Source organism: Temnothorax longispinosus, chromosome 6 (genome assembly GCF_030848805.1).
Source record: "Temnothorax longispinosus isolate EJ_2023e chromosome 6, Tlon_JGU_v1, whole genome shotgun sequence".
Lineage (NCBI taxonomy): Eukaryota > Metazoa > Arthropoda > Insecta > Hymenoptera > Formicidae > Temnothorax > Temnothorax longispinosus.
In genome coordinates this window covers 19,049,513-19,075,141 of record NC_092363.1, presented here as the reverse complement: position 1 = coordinate 19,075,141, position 25,629 = coordinate 19,049,513, and the positions used below count along the sequence as shown (strand labels likewise).

At 39.9% G+C, this 25,629-nt stretch overlaps 3 protein-coding genes and 1 non-coding gene across 6 annotated transcripts; 3 read left to right on the top strand and 1 right to left on the bottom strand.

Moving 5' to 3' along the window:
- The first annotated feature begins 326 nt into the window (after positions 1 to 326).
- Idh3g (Isocitrate dehydrogenase (NAD(+)) 3 non-catalytic subunit gamma) lies at positions 327 to 2,904 on the top strand. The gene is made up of 3 exons (XM_071782037.1): positions 327 to 481; positions 565 to 797; positions 1,288 to 2,904. The coding sequence occupies exons 2-3, from the start codon at positions 582 to 584 to the stop codon at positions 2,224 to 2,226; spliced, it is 1,155 nt and encodes a 384-aa protein (XP_071638138.1). The 5' UTR covers positions 327 to 481; positions 565 to 581; the 3' UTR covers positions 2,227 to 2,904.
- LOC139815250 (probable ATP-dependent RNA helicase DDX10) lies at positions 2,767 to 6,460 on the bottom strand. The gene is made up of 12 exons (XM_071782031.1): positions 6,251 to 6,460; positions 5,979 to 6,170; positions 5,638 to 5,910; positions 5,428 to 5,549; positions 5,151 to 5,352; positions 4,919 to 5,081; positions 4,582 to 4,765; positions 4,329 to 4,505; positions 4,003 to 4,235; positions 3,704 to 3,897; positions 3,134 to 3,528; positions 2,767 to 3,050 (listed from the first exon to the last, which is right to left on the bottom strand). Exons 1-12 carry the CDS (start codon positions 6,347 to 6,349, stop codon positions 2,930 to 2,932), a joined length of 2,355 nt encoding a protein of 784 aa, XP_071638132.1. The 5' UTR covers positions 6,350 to 6,460; the 3' UTR covers positions 2,767 to 2,929.
- Positions 6,461 to 8,810: 2,350 nt separating this feature from the next.
- On the top strand, positions 8,811 to 8,883 carry Trnav-uac (transfer RNA valine (anticodon UAC)). Its single transcript has one exon. It is a non-coding gene; the product is annotated as a tRNA-Val (tRNA).
- A 2,948-nt stretch (positions 8,884 to 11,831) lies between these two features.
- Positions 11,832 to 25,081, top strand: LOC139814089 (nuclear receptor subfamily 2 group E member 1). 3 transcript variants are annotated; one of them, XM_071780070.1, is made up of 9 exons: positions 11,832 to 12,281; positions 12,509 to 12,624; positions 19,736 to 19,877; positions 20,059 to 20,174; positions 21,612 to 21,797; positions 21,876 to 21,989; positions 22,130 to 22,296; positions 22,496 to 22,742; positions 23,052 to 25,081. In XM_071780070.1, the coding sequence occupies exons 2-9, from the start codon at positions 12,516 to 12,518 to the stop codon at positions 23,279 to 23,281; spliced, it is 1,311 nt and encodes a 436-aa protein (XP_071636171.1). In that variant the 5' UTR covers positions 11,832 to 12,281; positions 12,509 to 12,515; the 3' UTR covers positions 23,282 to 25,081. The 3 variants fall into 3 exon arrangements, with proteins under 3 accessions (XP_071636171.1, XP_071636172.1, XP_071636173.1); XM_071780071.1 differs by having other exon boundaries at positions 11,832 to 12,624; positions 19,736 to 19,868; XM_071780072.1 differs by having other exon boundaries at positions 11,832 to 12,624; positions 21,660 to 21,797.
- The last annotated feature ends 548 nt before the right edge of the window (positions 25,082 to 25,629 follow it).

Sequence of the window (25,629 nt, the reverse complement as noted above, 5' to 3'; positions counted from 1 at the left end):
TTATGTTATTATTTAATTTATTATTTTTGGTTGATAACTCTTGTGTTCAAAATGTTCCGTTTTATATATAACTTATTCTTTTAATTAGATAAGATTAAATCATATTATTTGTGGACATCCTTATTTGCTGCTCGTTTATTGCCCTATGATCTTTCCATCATGTTTGCTTTACAAATACGAGCCTGATTTTAAGTTTATTATTTTTATAACAATTTCTGATTGGTGATTCAATGGAAAAATCCCAAGCACCGGCCAATGAATGGCTGTAGTTAATCGAGACGCTCCCATGAAAATAGCACCCTGAATTGCGTGCGTCGTGCTCCGACTGCTCCAAGCAGTCCGTAGGTAGTGCGGTGTGGTGGTGGGGGGTGAGTCTAGCGTGGTGCTGGGTGCTGGCAAGGCAAGGAAGGTCTCTCGAGTGCGTCGTTGTTGGTCGTGGTGCGTCGAGGGTGTCGTTAAAATAGCACTCGCGAGAATAACGGTACGTATTGGGTAATGATGCGTGTTGAGCGATCACTCGAGACTCGACAGCGATCGAGGGATTGATTTTCGTTATGTTTACAGCGAAATAATACGGCGAGATGGCTGCCCGCTCGGTCCTTAGGTACCTGAAACCCAAGTCCATAATATTCCAGAGCCATCGATGCGCCTCTCTGTCCGCCTTCGACATCCAGCACAAGACCCCCACTATAAAGAAGGTTATGCCCATACCAAAGGCCCATTATGGTGGAAGGCACACCGTCACTATGCTGCCCGGAGCTGGCATCGGACCCGAGTTGATGGGTTATGTAAAGGAGGTACATAGACGTTGTCCTTGGATTTTTTATGGTTTTTACCAATATAAGAATCATTAGATAAAAGATGCGCAATTTCTCATCAACCTATCTAAATCTATTGGAGACTAAACCTTCTACCTTAAGCTATTGGAGCCTAAACTCTCTATCTAAAGCTATTGGAGCCTAAATCTTCTATCTAAAGCTATTGGGGCTTAAACCTTCTACCTTAAGCTATTGGAGCTTAAACCTTATATCTAAAACTATTGAAGTCTAAACCTTCTACCTTAAGCTACTGGAGCTTAAATTTTCTATCTAAAGCTATTGCATTCCTAAAGCCCCTTACACAATGCTAGGCGATAGCGACACAATTACTGATAAAGCTGCAGCATTGATACACTGCTTCCGATAGGCTAAAAATTTTGTTGCTATCGCTATCGCCTAGCATTGTGCAAGGGGCTTAAACCTTCTACCTAAAGATATTGGAGTAAAATTTATGATTTACTTGCTTTAGGTTTTTAAATACGCTGGCGTACCGGTGGACTTTGAGGATGTTGAGATTGACCCCAACGCGGACGACAACGTCGATCTGGATTATGCAATTACATCGATACGCAGGAACGGAGTGGCCCTGAAGGGAAACATAGAAACGCGCAGTACGGAGACTGACGTCCGCTCTCGAAATGTCGCTCTGCGAAATGAGCTTGACCTTTACGTGAACGTGCTGCACTGCGTCTCTTATCCAGGCGTGAACTCGCGTCAGAAGAATATCGATATCGTTATCGTGAGGCAGAACACCGAGGGCGAGTACTCCATGTTGGAGCACGAGAGCGTTAGCGGCGTGATCGAGAGCATGAAGATTATCACGAATTCCAACTCGGAACGCGTCGCTCGCTACGCGTTCGAGTACGCCAAGAGGAACGGCCGCAAGAAAGTCACGACGGTCCACAAGGCGAACATCATGAAGCTGTCGGACGGGCTTTTCTTGGAGATCTCGCGCAGGGTCGCCAAGGATTACCCGGATATCATCCACAACGATATGATTATCGACAATTGTTGCATGCAACTCGTATCGAATCCGCACCAGTTCGACGTCGTGTTGACGACCAATCTGTACGGCGCCATCGTGTCGAACGTGGTGTGCGGCTTGTTGGGCGGCGCTGGTCTGTTAGCCGGCAAGAACTACGGCGATCATTACACGATCTTCGAGCCGGGCACTCGTAACACCGGCACCAGCATCGCCGGCAAGAATATCGCGAATCCCATCGCGATGCTGAACGCCGCGGTCGACATGTTGCGTCATCTGGGCAACAAGCATCACGCCACCGTCATTCAGAACGCAATTAACAAGACCATTAATGAAGGGGTGCATACTCGCGATCTCGGCGGCACCGCGACGAGCAGAGAGGTCGTCGACAATATCCTCAAGCACATCAAAATCGCGACCGCTTAAGAAGACTGAAAATTATTATCTTAGCTGAAATCTCTTGTAGCAACTGTCCGTGGAAAGTGGCGAGTTTGAAGTACATATACCAAGAATCTTGTGTGATTTTTAGTGAGATAACGTATTACTAAAGAATATATATACGCGATAAGCTAGTTAGTCAATTGTCAATTGCAAGATAAGGAACGTTCCGACAATATGCGGTAACGAGATTTCGTCTATTGGCTCGAAAACTGCGAAATATTTCTCTCAAATCATTGTTCTTGGATAATTCGGCGGTTTTTGGCTTTGCTATAGATCACAAACATTGAAACATGCGTTCTACAATATCCTACTTGTTGAATAATCGGAATTTTATAAAATATTTGCTGTACATTGTAAGTAATAGCAGTTCCTATAGATGAATTTACCAAATATTATCACTGTGAGAGTAACTTGTATGAAATGTGAAGTACTCGTTATACACCTTACCATTAAAAGAATACTCACTGGTATTTGTATGCGTAAGAAAGGTACGATCATAATTTATTAAGCTGACAAATATTCGTATGCCGCCTTAGTACAATTTTATTTAGTTGAACTAATATCATGACACAAGATGTAAAATTACACTTTACTTTTAAGATAAAAACGTTATATTGTAAAGTGTACATACCGCCGCGTTCATAAATAAAATGTATAAATTTACATTTCTCTAAATATGCACTTGGTGCTAACTCTGTATTAATTGTAACGCTAATTCCTCGTCGGCCTGTAGATCGTCAACATAGGATACCTTTTGTTTCTTCTTCCCCTTGTACTCCTCTTGCGTTATTAATTTTCTTTTGGACGGCCTATAACAAAGACGTTAAAAAGTTTTCAATTGAGTTTTCCATAATCATTCATTATTCATAGATACAAATTACATGATTTTTACCTGTGAACTATGCTTTCCTCCTCAGATTCTTCATCTTCTTCAGATTCGTTGGCAGTTGATATTTCTTCGTCTTCATCTTGTTGCTTGCCATATATCTTATCTGGATCAGGTAACCACGAGATATCTGGACCTTCACCAGCTTCACTTTCGCTACCGTAATCATCACCAGCATCTTCGTCTCCTTTGTCATTCGTTTCTCCCTTTTGAGCAACCTTCAGTTTCCTCTTCTCCTCTCTGTGTCTTTCTTTAATTTTTTCTCTGAATCTTTGTTTATCGTACTGGTCCTCCTCGCGCAAAATTTGTTTGGCCATTTCGATATTAATACCAGAATCGACTTCATTCTCGTACTGCCGTGCTAATTCTGACATTTTTGTTTTGGTAGGATCGACTAATTCCTGAAACATGGGTATTTTATATAAGCAAGCAGGTAAATAATCGAATAACTGTTAAACTCGAGAAGAAACGATTAGTTTAGATAAATATATGTTCTGAATTTTACTAATCTCTTAAAACTGTATAAGATTACATAAATCGCAAGTAGTTTATATTGATGCGTAATATAATTCTTACTTGTCCCTCATCATCAAATATAATCTTCTTATTAGGTATAATCTTCTTTTTGAGAATCTTTTTGGCCAATGCGACCTTTGTAACAGATTTCTTTTTCGTCGAAGTCTTTTTGTCCTCATTCTCTGTTACTGGAATATCATCAATATCTATATTTTTTCTCTTTATAGTTAATATATCTTCGTCGTCACTATCATCTAAAAAAGGCATAATTACACATAGTTAAACGTGATCTTTTTATAAGGAGTAAGTAATAAGGAACCTATAATTGAATACAAAAGCGATTCTTTTGATTTTCTTACCAAACTGAAGAGCAGCAGTATTCTCCTTTTTAACTATTCTTCTTTCATTATTTTTATTATCGAGAATTTCATTTTTGTCAGAGTTATCCTCGCTATCTTCTTGTTCGCTGTTGTCTGCCAAATCAGTTGAAATTTGATCTATTTCTTTTTCAGTCTTAACGTTATTATTCGACATTTTCTTCTGCATTCTTTGTAAGAATCGGATTCTCGGAGGTATGGCTAAACCTAACGATCTGTAAAAAAAATTCTACTATGAAAAAATATTCAATACATTATACATACATATAATAATTCACGTTCGACGATAAACGACTTCTTGTGCTTACTTGGCATATGCGTCCGTGTTTAAAGCATGCACATTGAAGATCTCTTTATCCTTCATTAGGAAAACCGATTTGACGTACGATACAAACGCTCTCTGAGCTGTTTCTTTCAATGCCACATCTCGCGCCAATAAAGCTTCGAGTTTACGATGTGGCGACTGCAGCTTGTTTGGATTGATCCTACATACAGAGATAGATGAGTAACGAATGTAAATACATTAGAGCAAAACTTACATATATATACAGAAGACCTTACTTTATCATATTTATTGGGATTTTACGTTGCTGAAGTCTCTCAATTATCGCTTCTTCAGACGGTAACAAAACTAAGAGAGATTCACCACCACTTTTAAACCTGGCGGTTCTGCCTGCTCTGTGTATGTAGGCATTGACGTCTTCCGGACAGTCCATTTGAATCACCCAATTTACAGCAGGAAAGTCTATAAAATTATAGTTATTACAGTTTATAGTTAATAAAATTATAAAATAAAACGAGGAAATTTTATATAGTTTTCAACGCGTCAAGAAATTCTTTGGTACAGAAATTTGAATAATAAATCTTTTAAACAATATTTCGTAGAGCAGGACTTTACCTAATCCGCGAGCGGCAATATCAGTCGCGAATAAAACAGCGTGCTGCTTCTTGCAAAATGACTCGTAAATACTTATTCTTCTCAGTTGATGAAGTGTGCCGTAAAGAGCTAATAAACTGACCCCCGGCCGCAATCGACAAAACGCTTCATACACGTATTTCACCTAAAATCAATTTGACAGGATTATATCAGTCTATGACAATTAGTTGCTGATATAAAAATAAACAATTACTTGTTTGCAGCTGGAAAAGAACACGATAATCTTCTGCTTTGTATGATTTCTTATGAAGGACCACAGCATTGCCAATTTATCTTCCAAGGAACATACAACGTAACTTTGTTGCAGGTTCTCCGGTGTGCTGTGTGCAGAATGCTCGTGCACAGACACGTACAACGGGTCTTTGAGACTTAACCTCGCCAAATCTTTCACGGATCTAACAAAAATATATGAAATACACTCAGTAACATCACAAGACAAAATTCTGCACAATTTATCTTTCAATACGTACTTTGTCTGAGTCGCTGAAAAGAGCAAAGTCTTCCTTTCAAGGGGCAAGTTTTCAATAATGGAATTCATGGTCTTCTCGAAACCCATATCTAAGCAACGATCCGCTTCATCCAACACTAATATCTACAATCATATCTCAATTAACCTTTTTCTCTTCAAAAGCATGTAATTTATTTAATCAGGAGTAAGAAAATGTCATTTAACAAATTACCTGCATATTTACACAATTGAATAATGGATTCTCGTCCATATGCTGGAGCAAACGTCCTGGTGTACATATAACTACATTGCACTGGTCCATACGTTTCTTCTCGAATTTCAAATCCTTCCCCCCTATGATCAAGCCTGCTGAAATATCGTGGTAGTGACCCACTTTCCGCAACGTCTCGTATATCTGATACGCCAGCTCTCTCGTTGGCGTAATAATTAATGCACCTAGGCCATCCAATCTTGTCCATTGTTTGCAATACAAAATTTCCAATACCTGAAACAACGATTTATCAATCATACATCGTAGTCAGCTAGGGCTGCAAGGTTCGTAAAGATTCACACCGGTATGAGAAATGCCAGCGTCTTGCCGCTGCCGGTTTTCGCAGCCCCCAAGATATCGTTGCCCTGCAAAGCCAAGCCGATGCTCTGCCTCTGAATATCCGTCATCTCAACGTAGTCGTTCTCCGTTAAACCCTTCAGAGTAGGTCGCGATAGAGGGAGGTCGTTGAACTTGGTTGCTTTCGTAACGTCTATCTACAATTACGCATTGTAATTAGTTTCATGTCCCTTTACATACATTGTTATACGACATTATCGAGGTTATATATATTTACAGTGTTGTACTTGGACCGTAACCCCTCGATTATTTTACTCTCCGGCGTGCGTTTCTTCTTCACATAAGCCTTTACTTTCTTCTTGTTAGCCATAGTCATTTATTTTTCTTCATTCACTGTGAACTGTAAATGTTATTCTATTCCGTCCGAAACTCTAATCTGTGTTCTCGGCAACTCCACGTGTTTATCTCATTCAACAGTTTCAACACTGATGTGTTGCATTTTCCGACGCGCCGCCTGAGAAAGTGCAACTCAACTACGTCGTATCGCTCGGTAACCGCACATGGTTTGCGTCCGTGCTAATGGTTCGTGTCCGAACTAGCCAGCTGGAGCCGCTGGAGGGGATATTATTATTCTGGCCGCGGCGGCCGCGCTTGGCCGACCCGGGAGTTGCATCTGATAACACTCGCGTTTCGAGAGACAGCTACGTCGACCAGACACCACCGAGACAGAACGCAGAACGTAGAATACAGCCAGTTAAACCTGTGAAAGTTAACGAAAGATTCGGCATACGTTGATCTTTTATTGTTCGTTGAAAGTTTTCGGTATTTTTGAACCGGCCGCGGCCGCGCGCGTCGTGCCGCTTAGGAGAGGTAGGCCGTGACGTCATGCGCCGCTCCGCGCCGCCGCGCCATATATAATTCTTTTAAATTTGGTTGATTAGACTTAGCTTTATATGCGATCAAAATTATGGATCTTTGATCGCGTATAAAGCTGGGTCTAATCAACCAAATCTTTATAGTATTAATTACAATAAACTCGTGTGTTTAAATAACAAGTTGAACGATAATCATTACGATAATCAACGATAAGTTTTCGAAGTAAAAATTCTTTTCTTGTGCCCATAACTCATAAAGGTCTATTACTGAACCGGTTGCTATATTTAAAAGAGAGAAATTTAGAAGAAAGCTCGTTTTTTTCTGGTATGAGTTATTGTCGATAGATGCGTTTCTAACTGATCTCTATTGCGCTAATTGACACGCGTATGTATTGCATGCAAAGTTGCGTGTCACAGCGGCATCCTCTTAAATTGGTCCAGACATATTTTCCAACGACTTGAATTATGACTTGCAGGTTCACGGGTTACTGGGTTTCTAGTCGTTCGTTGTGTCTATTGTATCCCCATGTGCATTCCCATTTTTAGCCTCGTCTTCCCATTTTAGCCATGTTACGTAATCGCTCTATTAAAAACGAAAACTAAATATGATTTCTCTTGCAATTAGAAAAACAATAATACGGGTCTCAAATAAAGAATAAGAGAAGCTAAGCTCTTTCTTTTCTTTTGGTGACAGAGGCGAGGAACAGTTGATTCTTTCGTTGGGACGCGACATTAAACTCTTCTATAATACAAATTCGGACGATAGGAGTGAACCGATTTCCTTTGGTGTCGATGTTTCTGGACGGGCGGTGGCATCGATTGGGAGTTAGCATCAAGGGCGATGCTGTTACGATTATTCTCGATTGTGACAGGTACATCGCGAAAAAGTTGCGGAGGAACCTCGAGAAACCGATCGCCGGTATCGTCATAATTGGACAGCAACTTAAGGGCGATTTATATCTGGTGGGCGAAAAATTCAGAATAATAATAACAACATAAAAAAGTTGAATAAGAGTGTTGATAGAGAATTTAAATGGTCTTCTTCGTGAAGAGATTGTATCATCTTTATAATTAAATGTGAAAAGTTAAATTTACATTTGTAAAATCTTAAAACAAGATTGGTTTATATTTATCCAGGGAAGTCTCGAGATGCTGAAGATTGCTGTAAATCCGGATGCTGCTTACAAAATCTGCACACTGTTTGCCCCAGATTGTGAGCACCAATCAAGGCATACATTGAATTATAATTCATCTTTTAACGAAGATAATTACAAAGAGGAGACTGAGACAGATTCGGATGAAGATGATAACGGAGACTTTCCACTTCATGAGACGATCAATAATACAATTAATGTATTTCGATCAACAACAGAGAATCCTGTAAGAATGAATAAAATTAAATGAATGTGAAGTAAATTAACATTAACAAAGACTAATAGATAGAAATTATATCTTACAAAAATTTAAAGTTATTTTCTGTAATGTACATATTATTATTTTATATTTATTTGTAGCTATAAAATTGCTTTTTAATGAAATTGAGTTAGGAATGAATGCACAGTGTTAAAGATAAAGTAAACTTGATGAAGCTAAATTAAAAATCTTATTATTTAAGAATTAAAACGGCCTGTTAATTATTGACTGTCTCTCAATTTACTCTCAAACACATATTTCAGCTGTTAATAATTCTTAATTAATTATTTTAAACGTATACTAATTAATATCATTAATTGTTAAAATTAATTAAATTCGAATAATGCTAAAGTAGATTTTACATTTTAATTTTCGATTATTATGTATTTAATTATTTATTAATATGTACGGATTTTTGCTTATCTCTAAGTACACATACAATAATGCTATACATTATTAACTCATTATTTCATTATTTATCTTTAATGTATATTAATATTTTGTACATGACGTAATGAATAGTCTTATTTAAGAAAGGTATTGCCGTCAGGTTCCGTGGTGTAGCGGTTATCACGTCTGCTTTACACGCAGAAGGTCGCCAGTTCGATCCCGGCCGGAACCACTTTTTTTTTCCTATATACTTTTGTTACTTTAGTATGAAATATTCAAGAAAACATGTCATTTAATATTTTTATAAATGATAAAACAAGGAATGAGAATGTATACAATTCACTTTTACAACTGCATAGTGTTACAGATATTGATAGAAAAAATTGAGATATTACATTTTTTCATAATTTTCTTCTATCGAAGCATAAAATGTAAAATGTATTACGAAGTGTTTGGTGATATATTCCAAAGGTATCTTATATTATTTAATAATTGTGATTGTCAAAATAATAGACTAGATTGCAGAAATAATTGTCACATTCGTCGAGGATCATTTATTAATACATTTACTCTATATTTACTATATTTCAAGCATACATCTGTGGAACTGAGTTTAACCAGAAAAATAAGAAGAAATCAATTCGGTAATTTTTTTGAGTAATTAGTCTCTAGGAAGTGAATGAAGCTAAACTTATCTGCGAGAAAACTGTCGAGCGCTTCATCGAGTGCTGCTAGCCGACGTCACACTTATCGACTCCCGGGCGAGGGGGCGAAAGTATGAAAAGATTCGAGTGAGAGATAGGGTGGATCGAAAGGAATCCGCGAGAATGGCGAGATATGCGTGGGCGAACCGTGAGAAACCGCAGGTGACACCTTGTCATGGCGGTCGGCGGTTCACACTTCGGTTTCTTTCGTCCTTTTTCTGGTGACAAGACAACCGAAGTAACGGTGCAGGGCCGCTTTCAGCGTGGAATTGAGAAAGTGGAAAACACTCAGTCGTGCTAAATCTAGCGAAGTTAAAGGAGCGAACTTTAAATCGTATTGTAAAGAAATAAACAATAGAGAAGAATTTTATATATTTTAAAAAATATATTGAGATATATCATAGCAAATATATATTACTTGTAAAAGCATGAAAATATATTGTAAAAACATAAAATTAATTAACGAAGATCTGTAGATTTTAGAATCGACATAAGCAAGTTTAAAAATTTTCCTTCTCTTCTAATATAACTCTTCGAAGATACATTGTATGTGTCTAAATATTGTTGGTTTGCTATCTCAAGAATATTTTTAAAGTATTCTGTTCGTAGTAAATACAATGAGTCAACGAATTGTCACGATAAAACGGCGGTGATAGTCCTATTGTAGGAGACGGCGTCCCTGCAGGCGTCGAGCGTCTTTTTCAGCGAAGCGCGGTAGGAGGGATAAAAGGTTTCCTTGTTTAACAAAATATCGTCTCCGAGCCATTAGCCCGACCGTTACCACTTCAGCGCGATTTTCTGCTCCCGCTATCGTCGAGGAGGCACTCGAGGATCTTGCGGATCCTACGAGCTATCAAACGCAGACCTGCCTTTCACCACCCTCCAAGGATAACTTCGATATGTTGAAATTAACGGGAGAGCTCGGTGGCTCGGTACCCTCGAGACTGTCGCCGTTAACTCGACCTTTAATTTCCGTCAAAGTGATCATGATGTCTTTCCTTCGTTTCTTTATTTATTTTATGTTTTTAGGAGGAATCTCCGGAGATGATGAATGGCTTATAAAAAATTAAGGCGCAATCCTGTCAATCATTAAATTTTTCGCATTAAAATTAAAAAAAAAAATTATATAGATTATAGGAATGTTTTTTTCTAGAAGAAATAAATTTCAAGTTTGTCAAGATATCAAATTTTAATTTATATATGTTATATATTTTAAAATAAATTCCTGTCTCTCTTGTTAATCTTTAAAAATATTTTTCAACAAACAAACTTTTTTTTTCTTCAGTCTTACTTCTGTGCTGATCAACCTCGCGAGTTCCATACGTCGTGCATAAAATATCTAATGGATAAAACGGTGGCCTGATCGTATACACGTATACTCTCGAGATGGCGATCATTGATTTCCAGGGAAATAATAAATGAAATATTCATAATAGTGTATGCCATTACGCTTGTCTTGCGTAACCGTAACGTCGCAGCGCCGTGAGAAACTACCAGATGTCACAGTCACTCCCAGAGTACGGTAACAGGAATGTATTCCAACGAGGCCTGTCAGATCTTTATTTAAGGATCAATCATTGCCGAAGTCGATCTATGTAAAATGTAAATCGATCTAGAAACTACGCAGCGTGATCATAAGGTAAGATTCGAATAACGTTTGAAATAAAAATCTATTTAAAAATATGCAGAATGCTTCAGGATTGTCATTCGAAGGTGATGCTTTCTTAACGAAAATTTAATTTCATTTTTTAATGTTCAATTTTAAATATTTTTATAATTCACAAAAATAAATTCATTTGTTATACTTGAAAATTCTATAAAAATAAAATTTACGGTTTTAAATTTTATTTCTAGAGTTTAATTCACAAAATTTTTTAAATCTTGGATCTACAATTAAATATTTTATTAATGGAAAATCTTCAAATCTTTAATTCGTTTATAAAATACAACACAATTGTTCATTAATTTATCAATATTAAGTTTACACATACTTTAGTCTTCCTTACATTCTCACTTATTTTTGCTTTTTTTCCTCTTTTTCATTACGTGTTATTATTGAATGCTGAAAAGGGTTCAACCAAGTATAAAATAAATTTCCTTTTCACACAATCCCCCCCCCCCTCGCTCGCTTTCCCTCACACCCCTCTCGCGGTTCGCTCGATAACGCCGCCGGTGGTTCTTCCCGATTAGCCGAAGGGAGAGGCGGTAAGAACCGCGCGCGAATTGACTTTCGCGCTTCGACTCGCTCACCGCCGTTTACAACAGGGTGGAAGAGAGGATATTCCTCGCTGCTTAGTCGAGGGGTTGTGCTCGTTCAACCCCTACGAGGATTGCGAGATCTGGGGCTCCGCCTGTCGGCCAATCGTCGTCGCTGGTCGACGTCTCGCGCACGTGTTCTCGCGTCGACGGACAGCTCGTCCGCCCAGCCGCGCGAGCCCCCGGGGGATGATAATTCACGCTGGCTGACACCCTTCTCTGCGCCACCGCCGCGAGCCGCGGCCAGATCGCGACGGGCAAAAATTACGAGTTATACAAATCGCACGTGCGTACGCGAGTTCGACGCGTTTTACTTGCCGACAAGAAGCGATCATCGCGAAGACAGATCGAGAGGTTTTCCACGATTCTCTGATCGGGACAGTCGGCAACAATCGACATGGAATTCGGAGGGGTACATCTCGCGGCTGTATTGTGCGCGGCTTTATTCCGCGTCTTGTGAATTGTTATGCGAATTCTGGGGGATATCTGCTGTTATCATGGCGCGAGTCTCTGACCACGTGCCGGTGCAAACTCTGATTTAGATAATAGAGAGTTCTAAGGCGATTGACTTATCGGATCCTAAGAGAGAGAGAGAGAGAGAGAGAGAGAGAGAGAGAGAGAGAGAGAGAGAGATCGCTGGGAACTCTCAAGTATTATAATAACTACTTCGGTAAGGGATTTTTAAAAATTAAAAGTATTTTAAAAATCATTTTTTAAATATTAAAATAGAATTAAATATATTATATGAAATAAGAGATACTTTTTCTGGAGAACACGTTAATGAAGTTTGACTCGAATTTTTCGAGATATCTTGCTGCTAACCTTACGAAATGTCACATATCAAACAAACTAAAAAACTGGATAAGTACGATACACTAATCTAAATTGGGGCTTTAGAATATCTATGTATCATTCGCGACGATCGCCAAATTCGGCTGAAGATTTAACAGATCGCAGTGAACAGAGAGGAAACAGAGAGAGTTTATTGCAGAACTTGCAGGGATCTAATACAAGTAAGTAATTACTTTGATAATAATGTTATTGATAATACATATAAGATAATACATAAGAAAATAGTATTCCTTGCCAACAATACGCATTATAATACAGCAATATAATGCGATGTATTTCTTTTGCATTGCGACATACTATTCAAGTCATGGATATGTATAATAATACCGTCTTTTTTCTATTTGTCAAATTCTATTCGTGATTGACTGGCATTAAACTAAAGATCTTTGCATGTCTTTGCAAATTCAGCTCAGAAAGTCAGTAAATTCGCGATTTGCATAACATTGAAAACTTGTTAAAATAGAGCATATTGTTTGTTTTCAATTATACATTATTTTCTTTATTTATTTGTGTTGTTTGTTATTTTGTACAAAATCCGATATTTTTTAAAATTTCGTTCTACGTTACCCAAGTTCTTTCGCGAACGGTATTATTCTTAAACATACAATTTTAAAACATTTATTATACATTTATTAGCACTATTAGCTCTGTTATCGAGATACCCATCTTCCTTCTAAAATAAAATTCTCAAAACTTGTAACTGCTTTTATCTTCACTACACTATAATGGCTATTAAATTTTCTGCAGATTATCGTATTAAATATTACATTTACCGATTTTATTATATTTTTTCGATGTAAATGCGCGAGTATCATGTGTGCTTAAAGTCGAGTTAAAAACAAGCGCTATGGTCACGACTATAAGGGTGCTTTTATACACGGACTTCTCGCTTCGGAGAAGGAAAACACGCGTGAAAGGAAAAAAGAAAGAAAGAAAGGAAGAAACGTGACGAAATAACTGGTCCGCGCGAACATCGCTGATTTAATCGTCATCGAGCTCCCTTGGACTCCCTCGGCGGAATCAGCGCGTTCTCGTCGTCGGCGGTGCGATTAACGGGCGACACGTGGCACGTCGCTTACCGCCGGTCACCCGTGAGTACACGCACCTGTAAACCCGCTTTTCCGGTGGTCGCGCGTGCAATTATCGTGCCGCAATGCCCGTCATTACGTCGTGGCCGACGCATATGTCAAGAGAAGGCAAACGTTAATACGCGAGGAGGAGAGAGAAAGAGAGAGGGCAGAACTCTCGTCCGGTCTTCGATATCTGGATGCGGTATAGCGCACGGATACCGTTAATAAACTGTTACATAAAACATGTACCGGTCTCGCACGCGATATCATTTCACACCTTCCCATGTCCGTTATATACGCGCAAATTGTTGGAGTTTTTATTTAATACGCGTATCCGGGAGCAGCCGTGCGCGTGAATGTTATTAATATATGTAATAAATACATATCGAATCCGCACGCGATATTATTTCACACGTTATTTCTTTCGACGCGGCTGTACGTCGTCGCGAATGGGTGCGTTCCATTGTTGGCTTCACAGGTACATACTTTGTACGCATATGCTCTATTAAAACATAATATGAATAGTATACATTCCCTCTAAGCCCGTACATTGCGTTGCTTCACACGATTGTTACGTAACTGCAAGCGGACGCAACGTTCTAGATGCTGTTATTCTTTTCCATCGATTTTTTAGCTTTAAATATCAGCGGAGACAAAAAGGCGAATTAATTTCTCTCTACGAAATTTATTTAAAAAAAAATTGTATCACATAGATCTGCCATTACTGGATAGCCACGATGCGGGTGTCGTGTACGATGTAGTCGAGCGTGTCACGCAATCACTGTCAAACCGTGCGAAGCGTGCACGTGCGCGTGGCTGGAACCGATCGTGCCGCGGCTAATCGAAAATTAGGATCGGGTAAAAAAAAGGCACGCAGCTCCCGTCATTAACTTCGGTAATCGCCGGAAACCTCGTGGTTCCGGTACTCGACTGTCCAAACATTTCGTAAATCCGGACGATGTTATTCGAAACGGCGCGGGGGTGCTTGTCGATATACGCTAAGTGTTATAAATAATTGGATAACGATGCACTTTGCTATATACATTTAATTCACTGCAAAAGTCATAGAGAATGTTATAAAAGGAAACTTTTTGAGTAAAATAGAAAGAACGAAGCTTCTTAAATTATTTATTATATTATATTAAACATTTTACTTCGCATAAAACAAAATACATGTCAAAAGGATAAATATGATCTATTTAAAATAATAAATCATGTTAGAAAGGTTCGATGTTGTGATTTAAATAAGGTGTTAGAAAATTTGTAAAGTATACTTAACATATAAATATACTTTACGAACTTTCCAACATTTTATTTAAACATCGCAACTTAAAACCTTTATAATATAGTTGAGAATAAATTATAAATTAATATAACACCTTTTTTGCTCGTATTTGTTGATCCATCAATCTCCTTACATTGCATTGCGTATAACGAGATTAATTTTCTATTATTTTGTTTAAATTTAGATAAATAAGAGCGAAACAATCTGTATTGTATTTTTATCAAAAACTTTTAATTACACATCTCGCTTTCAACATAATTTCAGTGCAGACATTTACACGATCCGCTTACAAGTAATCGATACTCACTAATTATTATAATTAATTGTCTCTAATGGGAGGTTTACCTGTTACGATCTATTATGCCACATATGCCATTCTTCTGTAGGATCAATTATTACTCACGTATCGTTAATTGTACTGCGACCCTCAGGTACAACAAAGTCACGTCAGGTGACTCGACGTAACGACCATGCTTACGTAGAAGCGGATCATCAAAAATTAATCGCCGTAGTTCTCGTGGGCGTATACGAAAAAGGGAAAACCTTGAACAGCCGGTTCAAGCCTTTATCCGTGCGATGTTCGACAATGTATATACGTATGAACCGCAAGTTATATAACTTTTCAAAGATTGTATAGAACTTCTCTTCACAATTACGCGAATGTGTAATAATTGGATTAAAGTCTAGACTTGTGGTTCTAATATGGGAAATAAATCGTAGAGATGCTAAATGAGAATGCTATCACTCTGATGAGAAATAAATGAGGATTGGGCGCTAATTAAAAATCTTTCACTGTCTGAAAGAAAGTCACGTCATAGAAGGGAGTTAGGAAAAAAGATCCAGGTGAAACTTACTCAGCAATCTCGCGATACGCGTCATGGTGGCGGAACGGAGGACTCCACCACGTGCTTTTTTTCTCAATGAACCCTCTTTGTTCCGATAATATACGTGAATAACGTGACGTGCATTCGTAACGGAGCTAATCAAATTAGTAAGTTAATCGAGGGGGAGCGACACCAGTTAATTCTGATTTCTCGACGGCGGAAACTTATGACAAATAAATAGTTAAAGTAAAGACGAAAATTCTTATCCGTCCGTACTTACATGCACGCGATGTTAAAAATAGCTTCGGTATATTAAAGAATAATATATGGAAAAAAGAGGAAAGATATTTCCATCATGTATGTGTTCGCGAGTTGCAGATCTCGGGTAGAAACTAAACCCTTTGAGGTAACTTCATTATTATTTCATTATCAATGGCGAGTATTACGTATCTCTGGGCATCTTTTTTGTACATCAAAAAAATTCTCGATGGATTTGAATAACATGACAAATTGCTGAAATAAAATATCAAGAAGCTTCTTATTAAATTATTATTTATAGACGCAATAAATTCGTAAAAATAATGAATCATTTTATTTATTTCAGATTATTATTATCAGATATATTATTATCTTCCATTATTTCGTAAAAATTATTATTCATTCTAATTGTTTTAGAGATCTGTCACATTATTTAAATCGCAACTCGAATGTATGAAGCTATTTTGCGAGTATCGTTCGCAGCTGCGCCGAAAAATGACACGAGACTATTTTCGCTACAGATTGCGCGGTTGGCGATCGATCAGCATTTTTTATGCGAAAGGACGCATGTGACGTGACGCGGAAAAAAATTTGCATGCCGTCGACACCTTGCAGCGCGTCGCGCGCCGTCAAGAACTATCGAAAAGTCATCGGATCGACATTAGACGAGTGTTTGCAAGCGCAAACTGCGCCGCGCTTGTCGAACTTTGCGTGATCGATGGGCGTGCGCTAAATTGTCTCCCCGGGTGCAACACACCGTTGATACATACGATAAAACGTTCTTCATCACGGCTTTTCAACAGTCGGTTGAAGTTCCCTCAAGTATTTCTGTGACACTTGCAATTCTAAGAGTTTAAGATTTTGTTGGAGCAAAATTCTTGTTATTGTCTTTTCAAATTAAGTAGAAGAGTGAGATGTCTTTAATTTTTTGTATTCAAGAAGCTATATATGTATTCATTTATTATTATTTTCCAAAAGAACTCTCGGCGAAATTTTTAATTCATGCTTAATTGTCGAGAGATGAAAGTTATGAAATAAAATATGATATTTGTATATGTAGAAGATTTAAAATGTCAATATTGAAATAAAGATTTTTAAATTCTCTTTAAAGTATAATAAGCTACTTTTATGTTATCAAAATTACTAAAAAAAGAAGTATTGAAATATTCCATATTTCTTGTTTAAACCTTTTCGCGACTTCGCAATAATCTCCCTTTCGTTCGGCGCGGTCTGCGCATTTTTAGAAAGGGCGGAAAATCTGACTGTGTCCGATTCACCCCCGTTGCGACTCTTGGCGCAACGTGACATATGTTACGTGCGTGCACGAGCGACGCGACACGCGTTCGTGCAAACAGGGTTAAATAATACGCCCCGTGTAATTGCACACCGACATACTGTGCGTGGCTACAATATGCCGAGGCGACATCACGGGGGTGGGCGAAAAAAAAAGAAAACAATGACTTTTGTTCCTCCGTAGTCGTTTCTCTTTTTTGGCATGGTTGATTGTCGCATTACTCTAACTTTAATTATCTATTTCCGATTTAGCGACTTTTTGTCCCATTTTAAATGCCGCAATGGAGATATAATGCAGAGAAAGGAATCTCTCCCTCAGATCGAATTAATTAATTCTTTAGTATATAGCTTGTGTATAATTCTCTGTAAGGTTGCTTCTCATACGAAACTGTTCGAAAATCCAACCACACCCGTTCGTTATAACAAAATTTTCCCCAACCGAGAGAGAGTCAGATTGACCGTCATGGGTTGCTGTCGCGGAAGACGGCGGTCATCGGACAATAAAAATGTTATGACAGGCTAAAGCGCTCGCGTGAGAGGGTTCTGTTTGGCGCGGCGAAGGGCAGGCTATCAAGAAGTCAGCCCTACAACCCGAGCCGAGAAAAGAGAGAGGGAAAAGGAGCGAGCGAGAGCTGGTGGTTACGTGTAAGGCCTGGTCTCGCGGGCGTGAGGGTGCGGTGAAATTGTAGCATCATCTCGCCAAGGACTCCTCCAGCCGGCGGCGGTAGCGGCGGCGGTGCGCGGCGGCAGCGACCGACCGGGGGCCGATGGTGGTTCACCGCCGCCTGGGCGATGCTCTCCACGTCGGGCGCGCTGCATTATTGAGCCTGGGAAACGGCCAGGTGGCCCGGGCGCCTATCGGGTCCGTGACGGGCGGCGGAGGGCGATTGTGGGAGGGCAGGCAGGAGGCGGTAGCCCTGAGGGCCTGCGAGGGGACGCAAAGTCACGGGAGAAAGAGGGTTCGCCGTTCGTCGATGGGTCGCTCGGAAGACACGCGACCTCCTGGCTCCTCGACTTTGTGACCGGAGACACATGCGACTCGCTCCGTTGTCGATTTCGTCCCGGCCATTACGCCGCGTTCCGCGAAGGTGGCCATCGCGCATAAACGGAAATCTCGTCCTGTCGCGTCGCTCCATTTTGCATTCCAGTCTCTCGCGTCTTTCTTTCACGAAGTTTGATGAGTACAACTGGAAGCAGATTCGAATTAATGAAAAGCACATCCAACTCGTTCGTTAACATCCAAGAAAAATCTTTTCATCGACTGCAATACTTAATACTTCTTTCTAATACTTAATACTTAATACTTAATACTCCTTTCTAATATTTAAATCACGCAACATCGTGCTTGTCGAACTCGCGTACGTTTGTTTAAATAAAATATTAGAAATTTCGTGCTTGCAGCACGTTGCGTCTTCGATCGTGCTTAGGCCATTAAATCGGAGTTGTCGATTTTACACGGACTCGTTAAAATAGCGTCGAGACAGCCCGCGCGATGATCGATCGCGCGAAAAATCGTCGGTTCTTCTCCGCGATGTTACTCGCATCGAGCTTAAAGCGACCGCAATCGGAGAGCGATGCGGAATCGACGATGTCGCGAGCGATGTTTAGCGAATCCTCGCTGTCGCATTAACATCGTGTGGTATATGCAAAGTGGCGTGTATCTCCTCTCCCCCCTCGGAGAAGCCCGAAGTTAGGGCCACGGCACACAAGAAAATTTAAGCCGTAAAACTTGAGCAGTAAGCAAATCGCAGCTAAGAACTTAAGGCATAACGTAAAGCGGTAGCAAATCCAAACTGTTGATTTTCTTACTGCTAACGTTTTACTGCTTAAGTTTGTCCATATACCAAGGCCCTTGTAACAGCGTATTTACAGCGAAGGAAATCGCTCAAGGAAATCCCACGGCGGATAATGAGCAGAAGCGCTGGCTCTCCTTCGCGTATGCATTTCTCCTTGTATAGCGCATGCATAATGCAGAGACGCTCGTAGTTGCGTCAGTGACTCATAGCGACATTGCCTGCGACGTATTACCGTTCGTCACTTTAAAGCCTAGCACTCTTGAGGGGGAAATATCTCGTGCCCTTGTAGGTTTCTCGCGGCGGCATTTTAGCGCGAGATATTATGACTCTCCAACGACTCTTATGGCGTTCGACTTCGCATTTCAGTAACCTTCTTCGATCCTCCCTGAACTATACATCTCGAGCCACAAGATATGACGGATATGCGTCTTGCGGACTTGTCTTAGTTTTTCTTTAATTTTTCTCTCGGCTGCTAAAACATATTGTACTCATTTAATGTTATACCTCTGATATTCTTCTACTTCGTTGATCATATAAAAATAAAATTGTTTTGTAAAAAGTTAAATGTTCTATCAAATCTTCGTTTTGTCAGTATTAAATTTGCTTGATAGCTAGATTAACTATATACAGCGAGTCGTCTCTCTTTGATTCCTGTAAAATATATGTGAAATGTTCTACTTCATAATTTAGAATTAAGCGTCAAACGTATCTATGTCTTCCAAGAAGTCGACTTTTATTGCAAACAGGTTCGTCGGACATGGAGGAAAACGGACGCGGGGAAACGCTGTGTAAAGTCTGCGGGGACAAGGCCTCTGGGAAGCATTACGGCGTGCCGAGTTGCGACGGATGTCGGGGTTTCTTCAAGCGGTCTATCCGCAGGTACGCGAGGTAATTGACTTCTCGCCTGATTATAAACAATCTCTGCAAGTGTGATCTCATCCTACAGATTTGTTAATTGCTCTGCCGTTTATTTTTCTTGTAATTGTGCGCCGCGCAATGTCTTTCTTTCCTCCGGGAGATTTCTCTTAGCGGCTCGTAAAAGGAAGCCTTTGAAATTGCGTGTGCGCAGGAATCTGGATTACGTATGCAAGGAGAACGGGCGCTGCATCGTGGATGTATCGCGGCGCAACCAGTGCCAGGCCTGCCGTTTCACAAAGTGTCTTCAGGTCAACATGAAGCGAGACGGTACGTTCTGTCGGCGATTAATAGAGTTCCGAAGCTATCGGTCATTTATGTTCGCGGGGCAATTGCAGAGATCATTCGCGTCACATCTCAGCTCTATAATATCGCGACGGATTCTAAAATATACCAGTCCCGAGCGCTTGCCTAATCTTACTGACCGTTGTGCATAAATCCGCTTCTAATAATAATGCGTGTGTTTGTCCATTGACACCTCATTTGTTAAAGAAACGAAAAAAATGTACATTGTGATATATCTCCCGATTGTTAAGGCCACCGAGTGGCACTCGACATGTTTGCACGGAAATATCCAGGCTGTAGGAGTGTGGCTAAGCGAGAGATGTATATTCTATTTTCTGACAGTCGCAGAACTTCCTGGCACCCGACAAATCGAGTTTTAACTTCTCAAAGTGTTTCAGCGTTTGATTGCAGCGCGAAATCACCGCGTATTTTCTTGTGTTCGCGGGTAAATCACAATTTCTAAGTTGCTAATCTCGGAAATATGCTAAATAAGATACTCGTTAATTTGATATTGCGTATAAGAAAAACGACGAAGAAATCTCCGTCGAAGATGAAGAAATAAAACATTTATTAATTATCTTCTTAAAAACGACGTTCTTCAACCTGTTCAACAAGGCAAAACAATTGAAATAAATTTTATTATTCGTGTAGATATTAGGAATGCTCTATTCCGCTCTACGTGCAGGATAAGCCTCATATTCCGTATTGATACGCAAAAGCTGCGTTCCAACACAACGCGGAGCTTTTAGATGCGCTCCGTAGAATAGAATATATCCGCAAAGTGCTGCGAGTTGAATATTACAATGCACGGTGACGCGCTCGGCCCTCGGCACGGCGCGGGCGCCCGGGCGGCGCGGCGGAAGGGAGACTGCCTGGAAAAAGCGAAGTGTCCACACTTTGCCATCTCACATCCCACACATCCACATGAAACTCTATACCTCTGCTTACCGAATGGTAGGATCCGGTGGCGAGCGGTGTCAGAAGCAGCCTGGCGTTCACAGCTTTTGTAAACACCTCCGGCCCCCTTATGCGTCGAGCGATAATCCAAACACTTGATTGCTGAGATATCAATTAGCGAGGAGAGAGGCGGGAGGGTGCCATTAAAGGGCCGCTGCACTCCTCGCGCCTCTTTCTTCCTCCCTCGTGATGCGAAAACGAACACGCAATTGTATGGAGTCGTAATTATTATCTATTTTAATTGGACCGAGTTATAATTATTATCTATTAATCTTAAATTAATATAATGATAATTATTACTTTATCGGATATTTAAAAGAGAACTTAATGAGCATATACTATTCATTAAACTGAATTAAAAATAATTTAACTAATATAACGCGATTATATATACAATATCCAAATATATGATGGTACAGAAATTTCCGATTAGAGACGGAATTTTAACGACGTCGTCGTTTTTAGCTGTACAACACGAGAGAGCACCGAGGAGCACGTCTTCTCTTGTTGCAGCGGCGAGGAGAACTTCTTCGGGGCTTTACACGGGCATCCCTAACGTCTATCATCCCGCAAGCAGCACCTACCATCCACTTCTATATCCCGCATTGTTCCCCTTCAAACCCACGGTACCAACATTCACCCCGTCCATCGGTAAGCAATAGATGTAAAGATCAATGAGTCGATATATTTATTCTTTCCGCGATAAAATATTGTATGTTGTCTTGGCAGCGCATTTTCTGCCACGACCGTCTCCGGAATCTTTGTCTATGACCACCGCCAAGGAAGACGAAGTTACCAGCTCCGAGGAAGCGGCAACTGTCGATGTCAGAATCGAATCGAAAGGTATAAATTAGTTGTGATAAATAATTTAGAGGTTCGCTGTTGATTTGTGACTCTCAAGTCGCGATCTCGGAACGTAAAATTTATTTCTTTTCACCGCGCATGTAAGTAGGAGATTCAAGCAAATTGTCTATTTGTTGTAGAGGAACTAATGAGCACTCGCTTAGCGCCGCCGGTTATCACTTCCGTCTCATCGGAATACGCCATGCACAGCTTATCTCTCCTGCCGACCGAAAATATCTACGAGTTCGCGGCGAAGTTACTTTTCTTCGCCGTGCGATGGGCGAGGAGTATACATTCCTTTCTGCAAGTAAGCTCTAATCAAGTCTTCCGTTAAACCAACTTAAAGATATTCCTATCGTAAAGGTAAAATAGAACAGATAATTAAAATAACACGTGAAATGAAAATTTGTACAAAATTAAATAGAATTTGAGTTAAGATCGCAAAATAGCCCTTCGTACTCGCAAAAGTTAAAAAAGATAATCATGCTGTTGTCCTTTCTTGCAAGCTTCCTTACAGAGACCAAACTATCCTTCTGGAGGAGTCTTGGAGCGAGTTGTTCGTGCTGACAGCCGCGCAGTGGAACTTTCCCGTGGATGAGACCACCCTGGTGCCCGTGGATCTGCCGATAGAGCGGAGGGAAGTTCTCCTTGATAAAGCGAGGAGGCTGAGGGAACTCTTAGCAAAGTGCGCCGCGTTGAGGGTGGATCATTCGGAGTACGCCTGCTTGAAGGCCATAGTCCTCTTTAAGGCGGGTGAGCAAGTTAGGTCAAAGCTTTCGATCTCTTCCTTTCAAACGATTATTCCTTCCTTTCTTTTTTCCTTGCTTTATTCATCTGAATTTTCAGGCATAACTCGTACGTATATTGCAACGTCATATTTGTATTACTAATGTTCTCGAATCTTATCATTCTCATCGATCGCGTAGTTGCTCAGTTGCTTTTCGTTATTCATATAAATTCTGCTTGCTTTCATGAAAAGCTTGGCAAAAAATGACTTTTGCTTCATCTATTTCATAATTTTTTTGACGTTTTAACTTTCTTTGACATATTTTCCGATCGTAGAGTCGCGAAATCTCTGCGAGCCGGGACGAGTGGCGGCGTTGCAGGAGCAGACGGTAGCGGTGTTCTGCGAGAGGGATGCGCGCAGGGTGGGTCGATTGCTGCTGCTTTTACCACCGGCGCGTGCACTCTGCCGTGCTACCCTGCACGAGCTGCTGTTCAAGCCGACGGTCGGCGATGTCAGCGTGGAGCGACTGTTGGGCGACATGGTCGGCGCCCTAAGGCCTACCTAACTGCTGGCACGAATGCGCCCCTTTTGCTCTTGGGATATCTGTGCCGTGTACGTTTTACCGACACCCCTTTATCGGCGATGGCGAAATATTCAGACCGAGGGATGATCATCCCGAGATAAAATTGAAATATACTTTTGCGTCGTAAAAGATCTGTCTATGGAAGAAATGCGCGTCTACGTGAAAAATCTATTTATTTTCGACATCGACCTCTAAATAATTTACTTTCCTTAAAAATAATTAACGTCAAAGCACATAAATATCGTGATCGATTTTGACGTCGTGTAAGTCACGTAATGGGGTTGATTGTTTTAGATATTGAAGATTGTTAGAGTATGAACGTAATGGCGTATGTAATTATTATCGTTGATATGATTATTGGAACAGTCTACGGTGTTGACACGGAAATAGAAGGACAGAAGTGTCCTATATCTACGATTCTGTCACCGATATCGATCACTTAAAAGGTCTTAAGGATATTGAATCTAGTCCAGAAGATTTCTTGCTCCCTTCTAAGATAACTTTATTTAACTTTAGTTAACTACAATTGACTAAATAGTCCCTTGTGTTACTTTATATAGTGAAAATTCCGGAAAAGCCAATTAAAGCTGATTAGTGACGTCCAGAATATTCTAAATAAACTATTCTAGTAGACTAATAATTGTGAATGGGAGTAATGGGACAGATAAGCAATAAGCGATAAAGATAATTCTTGTTGCCAGCTAGCTTATCGAATTATGATACGACCGCGTTGGCCGTGCCGATAAAATGGGCAAAACGGTGATAAAATGACAGCAGAAGGGAAACGTATATACGAGATTTCGTGACGCAGCGACAGTTTCGCTCGTCGGACTATCGATTCACGATGGACAGAATTATGGCGCTATTCAATGGCATCAATTCTTTTCGTGTGTGTATGTGGTATTATACTTATATACATAAATGGGCTTTGCGCAATGTAATATTTATGCACCTTAAGTGGATACATATATGTACATACCTGTCCTAGATATAAGTAACTTTACCGACGACCGTAGCGAATCGTAAATTAGATGATGTAATGCATATTAAAGCGGCACAAACGCGTATTCGTGTAATTACTTAATTAATCGATTAATGGTCTCGTTCATTCCGTTCTTCGTGCCACTAGTCGGATATATTTGAAGCGAAAAACGATTGTCGTCATTTCCAGCGTTACTCTCGCTAATGTTATCTCTGTATAGTATTAATTCTTTGCGCTAGAGCGACCGAAGATTATCTAATCGCGAGTTGGTCGCTATTGATGCCCGTCGCATCATTTTCAAAAATTGTTCTCCGTAGTAATTAAACTAGAATAAATCCCTTCAGAAAAGACATACACTTTTCTTTCCCTCAAAATGATTTTTCTTTATATAAAAAGCGGTTGGCTAATGCAATTTTTCTATGTAATTCAAATCATGTTACGATGAAAAACTTATGATGAAATATACTATAAAAATTCTTAGTTCATGTTGCAAGTTCTAGATTCTTAGAGAAAGAAATGATTTTTTAAACAGTAAGAATAGATACATGAAACACATAAATAAAATAACAGAGTTATTGTATCATAAAACGGAATTCTGCGGAGAATGTTTTACCAGCGCACTTTTTCACGACTCATTTGACATTTCAGCTGAAAGATCTTATTACATTTTCTGTATGCAAGTAAAAATAATTAATGCATTAAAACATGCTGGAAATCGTTAGTATAATTAATATGGAAAGATGATGGCGAGGGGACGACATACACGCACTCTTTTTTTTTTTATTAACTAGAATAATTTATTTTTCTCTCATGGTAGAAAAAGGAGAATGTATCTTAACTCACGAACTGCATTGTACTTATATATATACAATTACATACAATCCTCAATTGAACGTTACACATAAACTCATTACACATCGATTTCTCATTACTTCCTTGTCCTCGTGAATGCATTCCCGAAAGAAAGAACTGCTCGCTATATTATCTGAAAATACGATCGGCCGGTTGTTCAGCGGAGTGGGAAAAGTCGTTTCGATTGTAAGTGTAGTTGCGTGTGAATTCTCTTCTCATTCTTGCGCGTGGACTGAAAGAAAGGAGACAGGGAGACAGTGGAACAGAGTTCGAGAGAGGAAAAAAAGGTGGAAAAGCGGAGAAGTTTTCATACGAAGAAGCTGTGCGCGCGCGTGTGTGTGTACATGTGTGTCTGTACATTGCGTTGTATCTACGTGTGTATGCGTTTACAGATGGAAGGATTTTCGGATGGACGTTAATTGTATCGATGGGAGCATTTCGTGACGGAAAGATTTTCGAGGCTCACATTCGCATTATCTCGTCAGCACGGTTATCT